This window comes from Epinephelus moara, chromosome 1 (genome assembly GCF_006386435.1).
Source record: "Epinephelus moara isolate mb chromosome 1, YSFRI_EMoa_1.0, whole genome shotgun sequence".
Lineage (NCBI taxonomy): Eukaryota > Metazoa > Chordata > Actinopteri > Perciformes > Serranidae > Epinephelus > Epinephelus moara.
The window spans coordinates 28,887,153-28,903,580 of record NC_065506.1 but is presented as its reverse complement, the minus strand read 5'-3'; the positions used below and the strand labels follow the sequence as shown (position 1 = coordinate 28,903,580).

At 39.6% G+C, this 16,428-nt stretch overlaps 1 protein-coding gene across 2 annotated transcripts; it reads left to right on the top strand.

Annotated features, from left to right (window-relative positions):
• Positions 1 to 5,171: 5,171 nt before the first annotated feature.
• On the top strand, positions 5,172 to 16,059 carry caprin1a (cell cycle associated protein 1a). 2 transcript variants are annotated; one of them, XM_050043145.1, is made up of 17 exons: positions 5,172 to 5,337; positions 6,834 to 6,968; positions 7,451 to 7,513; positions 8,554 to 8,640; positions 9,039 to 9,280; positions 9,477 to 9,559; positions 9,670 to 9,825; positions 9,918 to 9,970; positions 10,076 to 10,159; positions 10,275 to 10,436; positions 10,937 to 11,045; positions 11,600 to 11,661; positions 11,955 to 12,086; positions 12,402 to 12,561; positions 14,924 to 15,112; positions 15,215 to 15,321; positions 15,465 to 16,059. In XM_050043145.1, the coding sequence occupies exons 2-17, from the start codon at positions 6,834 to 6,836 to the stop codon at positions 15,549 to 15,551; spliced, it is 1,911 nt and encodes a 636-aa protein (XP_049899102.1). In that variant the 5' UTR covers positions 5,172 to 5,337; the 3' UTR covers positions 15,552 to 16,059. The 2 variants fall into 2 exon arrangements, with proteins under 2 accessions (XP_049899102.1, XP_049899110.1); XM_050043153.1 differs by lacking the exon at positions 11,955 to 12,086.
• The last annotated feature ends 369 nt before the right edge of the window (positions 16,060 to 16,428 follow it).

Here is a 16,428-nt window from a genome sequence, read left to right as displayed (position 1 = left end):
ATAACTGTTTTTCATTAAACTCAAAATCTTTCACTCATGATTTATTTCATTTGACTCCTAATTTTATCCACACGTTAACATGTCTTTGGCCAAAATACATGTTTCATTACAGTCTGGCCTTTATACTAATACATTGCAAACACTTTGGTTACGTTCACAGCAACACAATTTAAAATATGCAAACTGTTCTTGAACTATGTAATATGCAAAGCAGATGCTCCGCACCAAAGCCTGATATCATCACTTTTTAACCAGCTGTCACATATATCAAACCACAATGTCTTTAACGGGTTGACTGAATTCAGTGACTTCTGTGTGGCGTTCTGATGCAGATTAGATACTCGTGATGAAAGAAAAACCTAAACATGCAAACAAGTGGAAACTGGGAACACTTGCAGCTTGGAGGAGAAACCGCCGCTCTGTCTTCCAGAGAAAAGTTGGTAACTTGTAAATTATACAAGTCGCCGATTTTGTTTTGTTGCTGTGTACACAAGTTACCAACTTTTACTTTCAAATAAACACGTAATCTTTTTCACATTAAATCCCACATTGAAAATAAACTAAATAAATAAAGGGAAGAAAGTATATTTAATATTTGTTATATGTATATTTTTCTTCTTTAGCATATAAACAAATATGTTTCTCTTTTGCCCGTTAACATTCGTCTTGACATGTGACACACCAGTTGTGGACAATAAACAATGACCATCTACTGTGTGTGCACATAAATGTATAGTGTGTGTGTGGGTGTTCAGTGAGATACATCTGTTTTACATCTAATTAGATTTGGATGACTGACAGCCGTGTGTTCCTTGGAGCTCATAAAGTTATGGAAGATACTTTAATAAAATCATATAATAGGCCCGGTTATGAGAGGCAAGCCGTTTTGTACTCATACAGGTCTACATGTTTTTATAGAGGGATAACTGTCTGCTCATTTTCTGGTCAATGTGACTCATTATGAAATGCTCTCGCAGATGTGATACTGTGTTTTGTTTTTGGTTTGAGATACAGACGGTGAGACAAATATGTAAGGGCGAAGGTTTTGTTTCAACATTGAGGGGGAAATGTTTGAGGGGTTGGGGGTCCTCCAACACCTAATTTCCTGTTTTCTGGTGAATTTTCATGCACCAATTTGTGCCTTTTCTGCATCAGTTTTTGGTGTAAATGTCTTTCATTCTGCCTAAATAAAATCCTCTGCTACTTATTCGGGAGAGATAAAAGCACATGAAATCTTCACCCGTGCAAATATGTAAGGGTTGGACTGAGATAAGCTGTGAGGGACTCCAAAAATGAGAAAGAATAAATGACATAGAGTACATCTACAAAAGTTATGAGCCATCCAGACTCAGGCCCAGACCTTGACATGAAAGGATGTATATCTTGATGGATGTCTGAGGTCATTACCAGCAGGACCACAGTGTTCCTCTGCAGCTGCTATGACACCTTTTGAGTCACAACTTTTAAAGCTACTCACAAAACAAACAAAATATGGGGTTTTTGTAAGTCTTTCTGCATCTGGCATCACTGGTACAGTCTTGTGAATGCACTGCAGTGAGGAAATGCTGCATTTCATTTTACAATGCAAAGGACTGGAGATGCTAATAATCATAGTTTGTCCCAAAGCACTGCTCTGTAAACAAATCCACCCTGGAACCACAATGCAAAATCAAACCTCAATCGCATGAATCGCAAATTGCAAGTTGGTGAATAAAATTCCCCGGCTGTAATAATGATAATGATGGTACTTAAGTGGAGATGCTTGTAATCTGTCTGTAACACATGTGGGCCATGAATTATTAATGTTGCCCAACTATCTAAAGAGAGGCTGTGAGTGGAAAAAGCCCCTCATCACCCCCCCCTGCCCCCCCAAAAAAAGTCTGGAAACACCCAAGATCCTGATTCAGACTCTGCGTTTCTGGTGACTTATCATAGAATAAAAACATGTTTGGGATAACGGCATGCTTGAGATAAATGTGAAAGAAGGCCACGGAGGAAAACATGTAAAGATACATAGTTGGAAATGGAGGGTGGTAATATTGAAAGGGGAAGCCAGAGGGGTTGCAGATGAATTCCTGTGCTTGCCTGGACTGCGCTACAAGTGGTCTGGGGCCGGAGTGTTTGTGGGGCTCTTGTGGTTTTTCAGCCAATAAATCCTCTGCACATATTTAATCCAGTCAGATGTGCTGCAGGAGAGGAGCACCGAAGGATGTACGGCCATTACTCAACTGCCCACATCAGAGAGAGGAGCTAGAGATCCGTACACCCCCACCTCACTTGTTATAGACACACCCGTCATCAGACAGAGAGCCAGACGCCGGGAATCATAAAGGAGGTGTGAAAATTGAGTGTGAAAGTTCATTGAAAAGGTCTGAAACTCTGAAGTTTTGATATGATGATGCTCTCATGTGCTGTTATTTTACCATGTGATGCAAAGTGTGAGAGATCTGAATTTTCAAAACACAAATACGTGTCTGAATCCTTTATTATACAGCCATAATAGAATAAACTGGAGTTGTAAATATAACAGAGTGATTATAACATGTCAAACTAGTGTCTGCAGAGAAATGTTTAAATGCAAGTTTGCACAACTTTTTTAATCTGTAAAAGTTCCCAGTGTTAAGTTTTGATTTGATAAAACACTGGCATGTGTTTTGGCTTGGTAATATTTGTTTGGTACAGCCTGGTAATTATACTATATGCTAAAAATCTGATGAAACTCCTGCTCTGTTCTTTGCTGTTCCACTCTAAAGTTATGTCATTTCAACACATGGTTGCTAATTTGTTGTACCCTCTGTACCCTCTGAATACTACAGAAAAGACCAAGTGAAACCAATTTAAAATTTCAACAACACCACAGCAAACACACATCCAAGGACAATCTGAGACACTGGCTACAGAACTTGGCTTGAAGCTGGTTTTTCAGTACATTTTATGCGTGATACCGTTCCAGCATACAGAACACTTGCGCCATCTTGTGTTCATGCTTTGCCATCACTAGGCAAAATGACTTATTTCAGTCTGACCATTCATTTCTGCTGCTAGTAGTTTTGCCTATGGAGCTTTATGCTAGAAAGGGACTTCTTTCCTTGGTTATGGTTAGGGAAAAAAGCTGTATGGGTTGAAATGAAAAGATTTCTGCCAGATATCCCTCTAAGCAGACTTCTCCCACTAATCCTTCTTGAGTTCTGCTCAAGAAGGATTAGTGGGACTGGATAACTCAAGTTTACACAGCAGCTTAGTTCAGATCTTTTCAAACCCTTTGCATGATGCTACTAATACTAAAATAATTAAATAAACCTTTTGGGATGTTTTGGAAATAAATGGCCCAAGAATGACAGTCTTCCAGCACAATGCAAAATGAGATGATGTGTGTGAACCTACTATCTCAGGGCTGAAAGCTGACATGCACTGAGGTCATGCCCTCTGTGTTTTTTCTGAAAATTTAGGTATTTGGGAACATGGTGGAGGGTTTACATTCTACTGTTTAAGAACGAACAATTTGCGGGTATTTTATAGGGTGATTCCAGCATTTTTAGACTCCTTTGCGGAACTGGACCACCAAAGGGTCTAATTCAGTCCACAAGATGACTTTGCACACTTAACACAGATGCCCTTGAGAAGGCTGAGAGGTGCCAGGTTTTTAGGAGCAAGCTAAACAGTAAGTAAATGCTGCTTCAGAAGTTTTTCCACCCTGACCAGAATACAGTTCTCTGAAAAATTGTGCAAAGTGATGTCAATCAGCAGCTTTGGTACAAAATAATCTGTGTTAAACTTCTATTTCACAATAGCATAGGTGGAACCCTGTTGCTGAGGCACTGCCAAAACATTTGATTTGTAAGGCAGGAGCTTGGAGCTTAACTTGCTTCATCAGTCGCTTCCACTTTAGTTTGGTGAGGTGACGCCAGCATCAGTACAAAAGAGGGGACATGGAAAAATGCAAATGTGATGACAGTGATTAGTGTGCTGAATGTGGAAAAACTGAGACATACTGTTGAAATTGCTCTTATTTTTCCAAAGACATCTCAGACTGTTTATCATCTGCTTTGTAAATAGATGGACATTTTCAGAATATACTTGCTTACTCAAAAAGAAAGGGAAAAATTTGGAGGTGTGACTTGGAGGTTATTATGCAATGTTAGATCACTTTAGGTCACTTGAGTTCAAATTGGGCTGTAGGTGGCCCGTGAACTAAAATGAGTTTGATACCTCTGATTTAAGGCCTTCATATTGGGATTTATTCATTTCACAGAAAATATAACTGAAAAGTTGACTGACTGAATTACATTTGTAATAAATAAACATGAGAAATTAACCCCTTTATTTATTTTTCCATTTTTGTTAAGGAAGGGGTACTACCATGACCTTGATCTTTTTTAAATCCTGCTATATTACACAAAGTTGGTCTCACATCATATTTGTGTCTGTTATTTGTAAAAACAAGTATAAAAAAAAATTGCATAACATAATGGACACGAATTGACAATGATCAGGTGAAAGAGTTCATCTCCTCATAGCTCACACTCTGCCTTTTTATTTAGTCCTACATTTCATGAGTTTTTTTTCCTTTACAATTTATGTGTATGATTTTGTATTAATATTTTGTTGTTAATTGTTTCTTTATTGATCTTAAGCGAAGTTACTTATAAATACAGTACACCTATGATACACATAAACACACACCCGCCACCACCACCACCAACAATACATAAAAGCAGGGGTTTGTCTCCTTACCTTACAGCCCAAAGTCTGCTTTTTATTTGTGTCTTTGTATGTATATGTCTATATATGTCTATTTATGTACTGTGTGTATGTATGTATATATATATATATATATAGTACTTCAGGCATTCTGTATATACATATATATATATTCCTATTTTGCTTACAAATTGAATTAGCCTGCTTATCTTACTGTATTGACTAATAATGTCTTCCATGTGATCAGTTGTTTCATTCACTTGTATTTGTGCTTTGGCATCACGTGTGAAATGTCATGCCAATAAAGTCTGTTGAATTGAATTGAAAGGGTAACATAAAAAGGATGATACAGAGGAAAAACATTCAAGTGCTCACCATCAGGTCTAACATTAGGATGATGACTCCTCTGTCCATCTTTTAATGTTTCTTTTACTGTCAGGCATTCTGCAGGCCAGCAGAGGGGGCCTTGTAGCCTCCACCGTTAGCTCAGCAGCAGCTAAGCAGCCATTGGCTAGTGAGAGCGTGAGCATCCTTCTAGAAAAATACCACTGAAAGTAAAAAAAAAAATACGGACTACTCCTACAGCTTACGTTAAATCCGACAAAAGAAATCTCTTTGAAGACAAAGAGTATAAAGGTATGGGATTCATGTCATCACCAAAAAAAATGGCATTTCAACCTGTTTCATAAGTCGTCTTTAGTTGAGACGAGTTGTCGCGGCGTATCGAGATGGTCTTTGTTCTTCATAGTTATAAACCTTATTTCGACGACATTTCTTCTGTACGAACTCGGACTAACGGTTTTTACTGGTTTGGTTTTAACTGACGTCTGGTTACCTCGGGGCATTAGCCGCTAGCTATACCACATTAATGGTTAACGTTAGCTTCTCAGCTAACAATGGAACAGGGAGATTAAGACCTGTATTACCTGCTTATTAAATTATTTTGACGTAATGTTAGCTAACGACACACCAGTGACAAGCTAGCTTGTTAACGAAGCCAAAAAGACGTGTTTTCGACGTTAACTGACATTAGCTGAATGAGCGTTATTTACGTATTGCTAGCATCCGTAGATTCGGTTAGCCGGTGTCTCAAAGGGAGCTATGGTTTTTAACTTTGAAAAGAAGGCCGACATTTTAACTTGTGCTAACTTCCCATGTCAAATTCATAATTTAGTCAAGTGACCTTATAGATACATAATCCCAACTAAGCAACTACTTCGCATCTGGCATTATGGTATGCCTCAGGCTAACCATCATTGGTTTTATCTTCTTTTAACCCAAATCAAAGACGGGTTGAGTTGCTCGATCCCGTCGGTATCACGTCCCCTGGCCCAGTGTTGTGGGTTTGAGCATGGCTTGAGTATCCCTCAGTAAATCTTACATGAAATTTAATCACCTAGCGTTAACTTTAATCAAAGTGAATAACATCATCCTGTTTTAACTCAGTACCACATCCATTTAAATGACACCTTAGTTCGTCGTCAGGTGGCAGACGACCCAGACAATAGAGTAAATACTGTTCAATGACATTGTTAATGAACACTTAAAATGGAAATAGAAAAGGTAAAAGTCTGAAGTAAATAAGTCTTTATTAGTCACTGAATCCTCAGCTTCTCCCACATTAAGGCACACAAAGGAGCACACACATTCAAGCGTATCCAAATGGCTCCAACAGCAATTGTTCATCTGAAAATTAGATGATCCAATTGTTACCTAGTGTTGGCTCAACAAAGAGCTTATACAGTAATAACTAGTAATGTTAAAATTCTAATATAAATAACTTGGACATGTCTGTGTGCATACGTCGTAAATATCCAAATGATAGACCTGTTTTAGCAAACCTATTCAAAGCTTCACACCTGCCCCATCAACATAAGTAATTGCAGGATTAGAGATAATTTAAACTTTGATTTTCTCCATTTTTACCCAGGTTGTGAAAAAGTAACAACTGTCTATACACACATAAGAGCATAACCCTAACTTGTGTGCCTTGTCATTGCCGGTTTAGAATAAAGCAGTCCATGCCATCTGTACTGACAAAAGATGGACTTCTAAATTGTTGTAGTCTCTGCTTATGCTCGGGACTGATGTGATAAATCTTTGAATGCCCATAATATATTTTCTCTCCATAGATGCCTTCAGCGATGGTTGGCAACAGTGCTGTCCAGTCTGCCATCACAGACCAGGGAAATGGAAGTAATTCAGAGGCCATGAAGCAGATTCTTTGTGTGATTGACAAGAAGGTTCGCAATATGGAAAAGAAAAAGGTATTTGTATTACATAAGAAATTAAAATGGGTTGTCATATTATTTTCTCTTATTTAATTCAAAGCAGTGTGTGGGATTTTTTTAAGCTTTTGTGTTATAGTTAATGTCATCAGGCTTTTTTCCCCATTATATTGGCTATGACATTGTTATTCCTTTTACTTAATTGGGAGAACATAGATGTAGACATCTACTGTAAGCTGAAAAAAGTTAGAGTAGGTACTGTATGTCAGTAGGATTACCAAGTGGACTCTCCTAGTAAAATTTGAATGCTAACCAGTGTATAGCACTGCATCACTGAACACCAACTGAGCCTGTCTCTGGTTTTATGTTGGTCAGAAAATATCTTTAAATTCACAACCAACTGTGACGCAGATCAGTTTCACAACTGTAAGAATTTGAGGCTTTTGTTTTTCATCCTTTTGTTGTGTTATATTTTATCTAAAACTAAATTTCACATTTCATGTTTCTCAATATCTTTACAGTCCAAACTGGATGACTGTCAGGCAAGGAAGAGTAAGGGGGAACAACTGAATCAGGATCAGCTGGTAAGATAAGACAATGGCAATTAGTGTGCAGCATTGTTTTATTGCAGTCTGCTGTAATGTAAATGCAACACAATCTTATACACCTACACACTAATAAAGGACAAATAATGACAAGTATATTTTTTATACCTCCGTGCTGGCAGTAGCAGTGGCTGGAGGCATCATGTTTTTGGGTTGTCCATCCGTCTGTCAGTCCGTTCCATTCTTGTGAATGAAAAATCTCAGTGAACTAGCTGGAGGGAATTTCTTTAAATTTGGCACAAATATCCACTTAGATTCAAGGATGAATTTTTAGATTTTGGCGGTCAAAGGTCAAGGTCACTGTGACCTCACATCTGAAATAGGGAAATGGAGCTTGTGATGATAATTCAAATTTGGTTGGATACTGAATTGGTGACACTGATCTTTGGTGCCCACCTTTAAACAGTGCTTATTACAGAGATCTTCTGTGCCACTGGGTCGAAGACATGTGAAGCATCCACGTTTTAGAACTTTTTTTTAGCAACATCCATATTAGAAGCATCTTCACTGTCATTGGTGCACCTTTGTTTACTCACCTGTTCCTCTGGTAGTTCAACACAAGCTCACTGGTTTTGCTAATATAAAGCTTCATGTGACTAACATTACACCATGTGAAGAACCTCTCCATCAGTCATCTGTGCTCCTCTGTAAAAATAGTGTGCAATTGAAGACAGCCTGTATCTGACTGGAAATTATTCAGTGGAATCATACATGTCAATATAGTGATAATTTCCATACATATACATACAAATACACTTAATACCTTCTGTTAAATTCCTTCAAAGTCCTCTGCACATATTATTAGTGTAGATAAACATGGATATAAACTCTAACTTGTCTGGTTGGCAGAGGCAGACAACAGCAAGGCAATAATTCTAGTTTTTATTAAAATCCCACCAGTCCTATCAACATTCTGGAAAACATTGTATCTTCATCTGTTACTTTATCCCGTTCTATGAGAGGAAAATGTTTTTTACATTATACACAAATCTCAAATTTTTTTCTTGATGTACTTGAAGGATGCCTTGACGAAGTACCAAGAGATCACCAACAACCTTGAGTTTGCTCGAGAATTGCAGAAGAGCTTCATGGCCTTGGGCCAAGAGGTGAGTCCTGAGTTACAGTTGTTCTAACTTGCTGATTGGTTATTTAAAGCTTTTATCAATGTGATATGGCTATTTAGGACTTTTAGTGCTTTAAAAATCAGGAAACCCTGTATTCCTTCCCAGTCTTTTTTTAAAGGCAAATTCTATATCAAGATCATGCTTACAAATATTGTAGTTACCAAAACCTGTTGTGGCTGATACCAAACTCCAGGGATCAGACTTTAGGCTGCGAATCATAACAACCTAACATGACAAGAATTCACTGAATATGGGGGCGACCTCTGGCTCACCTGGTATAGTGTTTGCCCCATATAGGCTTAGTCCTTTGCAAACTTGACTTGTTTTGTAAACTTTGAGAACCCAAATGCACCAAGACATGTCTGACTGTGTGTGTTCAGATCCAAAAGTCAGTGAAGAAGACTGCAAGACGGGAGCAGCTGCAGCGGGAGGAGATGGAACAACGGCGGCTGAAGACAGTATTGGAGTTTCAGTTTTTGCTGGACCAATTGGGAGATGAGAGTGTCAGGCAGGACCTTAAAAGGCCTGATGCCACCGGTTCCCCCTTGCTCACTGACGCTGACCTCACATCCCTTGATGATTTTTACAAACTGGTGGGACCTGATAGGAACTATGACGTCAGGTATGAGGTACCACTAATATTTAAATGTGCATAAGGGGTTACAGTATAATTATCACTGTTTAAATATGTTGTCTAAATTATGGCTATGATGTGTGAATTGCTGCATTTGTTTTATCTACTTAGTGGGTAAGGATATTGTAACAGGAACAATAGCATATTACCAAACTGTATATTTACCATGCTGTGTAACTTGCAGGTTTACTGACCAATATGATGAGGCCTCAGTACACTTGTGGGAACTGCTTGAGGGCCGGGACAAGGCTGTGGGAGGGACCACATGTAAATATTTTCATGGCTACACATAAACACAATTATTAGGTAATTTATGTATTTGTATATCATCAAGCCTCGCCTTTTCTTATGTTTTGACTTGTCACACTTTGTTCCAGACAAGATAGTGAAGGCTACTCTTGAGAAAGTGCTGCTGAGTGGTTACTTTGACAGAGCACAAACTCATCAGAACGGGACGTGTGAGGAGGAGGAGGAACAAGAGGAGCAGACTGTTGTGGCTGAGTCTAATGCTGGGACGCAGCCATCAGAACTTGGTAACAACACATAGCAGGAATGTGTTATATATTTCTTTCACCCAGTAAGAAAACTGTGTTCACATTTGCTTTTTTTTCTTTTTTTTTCTCAGAAGGAACAGCTACTGAAAAATTTGCAGAGCAAATTCAAGTGGAAACCACAGAGGTGAGATTTACATAATACAGAACAAATCGCAACCTTGTAGTTGAGAGGGTTTTTTGTGTGTTGTATCACATATTCTTACCTTTTTCACATTTTCTTGTGTTACAGTTTGTAAACAGACAGTTCATTCCAGAAACTACGTACAGCAGTCCAGACAAAGACCAAGTGGATGAGTGGACAGTGGAGGCTCAGGTACTACTGCACAACTGCAACACCACAGTTCTTAATGTAACTGTATGTATTTCTCAGCACCTTGTATTGGCCTGAACTCTAACGTGCTTATCACGTGTGTCTGTGTGTTGACTAGATGGTGAATTCCCTCCAGCACCAGCCTCCTGCCCAGCTGGCTATAGAATCAACTGTTACTGTGAACCATTGCAGCCCCCCTCCGGCCGCTGACCCAGTGGTCAGGAAGCAGGCAGTGCAAGACCTCATGGCTCAGATGCAAGGAACATACAACTTTATGCAGGTAAAAATGTCCAGCATATGCTACAGTGACCAGCTCAGCACTGTTACTGCTCAGATATGGAGACTTCATGTGTTATTTATACACTGAGATACTGAATTTATTTAGTGAAATCTTGGTCTCTTTTCACATGGAGATTACTGTCAAGCAGTTATGAACAGAAAGGACCCTGTAGAACAAGTGGTGACCCAACAATAATTAATGAAAATGGTAAAAGACATTAAACTGGACCAGATTAAAATATGTCAAAACAAATTCCAAATAAAAAAAAGTAATAGTAGTATAAGTATATTTGAGAAAGAGATTTTAAAAGATGACTCAGCCACCCCTCTTTTCTCAGCAGTTTATTTTTAAGCCTGAGTAGGGCAAATGCCAGCTGACAGAAGAGATAGAACCCAGATCTGAAAGTTATAGGGTAGTGTCCTGATTTCCATCGTCACTGCACTAGCCTTACATCTGATCCATGACTCAGCAATACATTTGCTCTTGTTTGATTTTCCTAGGATTCCATGTTGGAGTTTGACGGCCAGGCTCTGGACCCGGCCATTGTGTCTGCCCAGCCAATGAAGCCTGTGCAGAATGTTGACTTGCAGCAGATGGGCTGCCCTGCAGGTCAGTGCCAGTAAATTTACTTTGACTCTGAACAGATTGTCTCATATATTCTATGGAGTAGGGACTTGTCACTGTTATGTGATGTGGATATATTATCCTAAAAGTGTAATACACCAGTTAGGGACTGTTCTTCACTTATCAGAGGCGGTAGATGGCATGGGTGTGACTTTGAGGGTTTTTTTTTACCCTCCCTGAAGCTAAAAGAGTTAAAGATGAAATCCTGGAGTTGTAAAAAGCCATGTTTTTTCACTGTTGACGTGTATGCTGGTTAGTTCTTGCTAATGGTTTATTTTTGGACAAATTTTAAATGTAGAATTAAAGTGATTTTGATGAAAGATCACTATTTTAAGCTCAGATTTGGTCTTTTTTTCTGACAGAAGTGTTCATCACGCATGAAAATTCAAAGATAATTTCTGTTTTTCACAGTTTCTGGCTGCGATAAATGGTGTGATTTTAGAGGTTTTTAAAGAACACATGCCTTCCACATGTTTCCTTTAAAGGTCAGCTGTAAAATGAATACAAAATACATACTTTTTTTATTTTCTTCCAAACAGCCCACTCAGAGTCCAGACTTCCTCAAACAAGTGTCGTGTCCGGACCACAGGAATCCTCACAAGTAAGTAAAGTGGAAGCAACAGGACGCATTTGTTTTGATATGCCTGAAAGAGTGGTAGTACAGGTTACATCTTGTTTTGTGTGGGCCATATTTTTCAAAGTGCTGCTTCATGTCCTCTGACATGTCTTCATTTTATTTACTCTGGATTACACTGAGATATTAGAGTCATAAATATTATGATTAGGTCGAAGGGCGCTTTAAGGTGATAAACATGAGATCCCATCTCTCCCACTGACTTTTCCACAATCCTTGTTTCCTTGCTTTCCATATTCCCCCCCTTCCCCCCTCCCCAGGCCTCGATGTCTCTGCCATCTGAGCAGTCCCCTGCCCCATGTTCCTTGTCCTCTGCTTTCCCACCCGTCTCCAAATCCACCCACACTGGAGGCATCAATGTCAACGCCGCACCCTTCCAGTCAGTGCAAGCGGTACGCTTTCTGTCTGGTTCTAAGTAAACAGTACAACAGTGAGCATGTTTAGACTTATTTAACACTTTCTGTTGGAAACAGTCAGATTCCATACTTATCCGCGCAAGCCAAGAGTTTGCAAATTAAATCAAAATTTTAAAGCTAGTTAACACGACTCATTGGTAGCAGCAAAAACCTGGTTAATCATCGGTGCACCAGCTCAATAGGCAACAATTTGACGTGTCCCTTAATTTCCCAAACCTACAGTACATGCTGCTCCCCAGATGTTCAATGGCAATTGTAATTGTGATACAGAAACCTTCTTTTCTTCTGCAGGTATTTAATCTGAATGCACCCGTACCGCCAACCACTGACGGCCAAGCAGATCCTTTGAAGCAGCCTGGCCAATTCCCTGGTGGCTATGGACAGGGATTTAGCAGCCAGTCAGAGAGTCCTGTAAACCAGCCGGACATCCCACAGGAGACATTACAGTCAGGTGAGGGCTTTGGCTGGTTTTATATCTTTAGATCAAGAAGTTGATATACACTGGAAAAGCTGTTAACATTGTTTGGCATTAGGGCTGGGCCGGGGTGAAAACCACTCGACCAGTGTACTTTTCCCAGGTATCCCACTTGACTCAGCAGCTGCTCCTGAGTGGAACATAATGACACCATGTCCGAACAGAAAACTGGCGTCTGGCTGTTCCGTAGCATCATGTAACAGCAGAGCTCTCTGTCCACATTGAATCCATAAAATATGCACTTGTGTTACGTCATGTAAACAAACCACGTAGCTGTCAGCCGTGTGCTTGAGATGTAATCACATGGGGGGGATACTTGCTATCTTTTTGTGTTTGTAATGTTACTTTTATAAACAGAAAACACATTGTATATTGAGGTATTTAATGGAAATACAATATAGCCAACATCAAGTAGCCTAGCTTGTTATTAGCAATGGCAGAAACTGTAAGCTCCCCTGTGATTTCCATCCAGTAAGCTGCAACTGTATTTTGGTTTTTGTGGTGAATTAAGTAGGGATGCACCGAATAATCGGTAACCGAATATATTCAGCCGAATATTGCAAAAAAAACACACATTTGGTATTCGGTGGAATAAGTTAAAAGCAAGGCTGAATAATAGCGGCGTGTTTTGATAACGCAATAAAACAGCGTGCCGTGACGCGCAGAGTAAAATGTCGGCAGTGTGGCGATCCGCCTGTTACTGCACTCGCATTTGCAACTAAAAATAGTTTTGAGCGAGCAAAATAGGCTTAAATCATTCAGCACGCTGTGCGAGCAGCCTACAGATTTCAACCAGCAGCAGAAACAAAAGGTGAATCCCACCGATTGTGGGTTGAACGGGGGTCACAGACACAGACAGTAATGTATTCCTGTCAAATACGGCGGCCATCGGCTTACCGGCGACGGATAAGTCGGCCCCAATAATATCCTCTTCTTGGCGTGTGGACTGCCCAAAAGTACCTGAACAGCCGAGCCAGCCGAACACAGGTATGTGACGTGTCAGAGGAGAAACGAGCCAGCCCACAAACCTCACCGCACTTTAGGGACTGTTCTTTAATTGTCAGGGGAGAAGGGTGGCTGGTTGATTCTTATTTTATTTATTTATTTTATTTTGATCCCCCCCTATGTTCATCACTGATTGATGCTGTTTGAAGTATGAATAAGTCAATAAGTAATTTATTCCACTGAAATATCATTGATGTAGCCTATAATAGAAAAGTGATTTATCTTTTCATAAATGACAAAAGGCACATCTGCCTCATTTTCGCTGTGGTATCGTGATACTACTCAGAACCATAATATTTTCATTGGTATTGTACAGTGGGATCCAATTTTGGTACCGTGACAACACTAATCTGGAGGGGGTTCATCTGCAGAAACGAATGAAAAACTAAACAACGATATTCGGTATTCGGTACTCGGTATTCGGCCAAGCGTTTAATTTTATTCGGCTTCGGCCACAAATTTTCATTTTGGTGCATCCCTAGAATTAAGCAGGTTTCATATAGTGAAATCCTCATTTTAACTTCATGAATCAGCCTTTGCTCATCCATTGCAGCACTTTCAAAGTGAGTGACAGATATGAATATGTTTTCTGACATTAAATACAAAATGTTGTATTAGCAAACAAACCCAACGTGTGCTGCTTGTCCCCACGCCCAAGTTCTATGAAATTTGAACTCCTTCATGTTGCCGACACCGGCCAGGGCTCAGCAGTAAATTGCACACAGCCTGTCAGACAATAGTGGCTCCATTAGTCCGTTTATAAACATAATATTATATTAATCACATTGTCATATTGCTTATTATTCTTGCAGTGCAAGTCAGCACAGGTTGCTGATGCAGGCTACTTTTTAATTTGCCAGAAGGCATTATAATGACTTATGTCAGTTCAGCTGGTTTGCATGAAATCAAACTGGTTTAAGCTCATACACTGGACTGGACAGGCAAAACTGGAAAATGACGCACCCCTATTTGGCATCACTTTTCCATTTACAGGATAGTAGTGTTAGTATGTTTTCGTATAGAGCTTTCAAAACCCCTTAAAGATATATTTTATCTTATATGAACAATATGTTAATAGATAATAACTTGTGTGTATGATAAAATATTTTGTGTGCATAAGGTGAGAAATTGTGTTTGGATTTCACGGGGCTCAGTGCCTCAAGACAGAATATCCCTTTGGTGACAATAAAGTTGACATAGGAGTCCATTAGCATGTCTTGAGGCAAAAAAGCTGCAGCTTTTTCAGCTTTTAGAAAATCATTTTAAACTGCTTAACTAACCGCCCACCAGTGCATTAGAGACTTAAATCCTGTTTGTTTTGCTTTCTGTCCAGTTGTTGGTGGATTCCAGCCCCAAGACCAGGTCATGCCCTCAGCAGCAGGCCATGAAGATTCCTCTCCAGGCGCAGCGTTCGGACAGTCGGGACAGTCCTTTTACAACAGCAGGGCTGTGCCCAGGGGTGGACCCAGGAACAGCCGTGGCATGATAAATGGATACCGGGGCTCCTCCAATGGATTCAGAGGTACGAGCATCTGTCTATGTTCCACAGAGATACAACTGTCAGGCAGCCTCATGATTCATTGTAATGACAGAATGCATGTTGAAGCTATACTTCTTTCATCAGGTGGATATGACGGCTATCGCCCTCCTTTCTCAAATGCTCCCACCAGTGGTTATGGTCAAACCCAATTTAACACGTCTCGGGACTATTCCAGTAACACCTACCAGAGGGTAAGGGTTCCTGTTGTTACCTAAAATACACTTAATACACAAAAAGGCTCATATAGTTTTTTATTACATGTTATACAGTGCATAGTCTGTGGAATTTCAAATTTGTAAGAAGGTTAGTAATTGTAAATCTGTTGTTTCTTCAGGAGGGATATCAACAAAACTACAAGCGGGGAACTGCCCAAGGACCTCGAGGTTTGTCTAGAGGAAATACTCAAGCAATGCGATCCTAAGGACCGTCAAGTCGCGCCACGTTTAACATTCAGGATTTTTGAATGTGTTCGCCCCAGCTCACTTTTATAACAATGTTTTGTTTCTCATTGGTAATCTTATTTTTTTAACTCTTGGCCTACTTATCAGAGTTAGCCTGCTTTCGGTCTGTCCAGATCCTCTTAATGTTCTAACACAAAATGCTGAACTTCACCACATGTAGAATGATCAGCAAGTCTGTGTGATGTAAAACAACAAATAGATATTCCTGTAAACTTGAAAGATTTCATTAATTTATTTTTTGTACAAAATAAATGCAAAAAATACCCTGCCACTGTCGATCTGATTCCATGAGAATGATTTTCTTCTGCCCTGTGCTGTCAGCCACTTTTTTTCCTCTTGATCTTATAATTTTTTGTAAACGCATTTTTGTTTGTCTTTTCTTTTTTTAGCCCTTTGTCACCTCTCGCACCATCACCTCTTTGTACGCTGTCATGGTTGAGACTGTTTCAATAAAGTTGTGTTCTATTACCTTGTGTTTAATGACACTACTTTCCTGCTTTGGTGTGCATTGTGGTTTTAAGTTCTGCTATTCCAAGTCTGTATGCTTAAATATGTCAGGTGTGTGCCAGTTGAAGACTGATGGTGGTGGTTTGGTGAGCCGTGTCCTGCCTGTCACTGAGCCTTTCAGTCTTCTGTCAGTGTAATCAGGTAAATACAGACACTGTGTAGATGTATAGCATCTTTCAGTTTACTCTGACGGCATCATGTTTTACTTGTAGAAAAGAAAACTGAAAATGGGTGCAGTCTGTGTTGTGTTCAGCCTGTCATTCACTTGCACTACATGTATACAGCCCGCACTTTAGCAGCATATCCTTTTAGAAGAAACACCAGGAGTAC

What these genes read in the sequence shown, in the direction of transcription:
- caprin1a (XM_050043145.1), top strand. Translation starts at nt 6,834, where the DNA reads ATGCCTTCAGCGATGGTTGGCAACAGTGCTGTCCAGTCTGCCATCACA. An exon ending in AACTGAATCAGGATCAGCTG is followed by an intron (nt 7,514 to 8,553) that starts GTAAGATAAGAC and finishes ATGTACTTGAAG; the next exon opens with GATGCCTTGACGAAGTACCA. An exon ending in GATAGGAACTATGACGTCAG is followed by an intron (nt 9,281 to 9,476) that starts GTATGAGGTACC and finishes TGTAACTTGCAG; the next exon opens with GTTTACTGACCAATATGATG.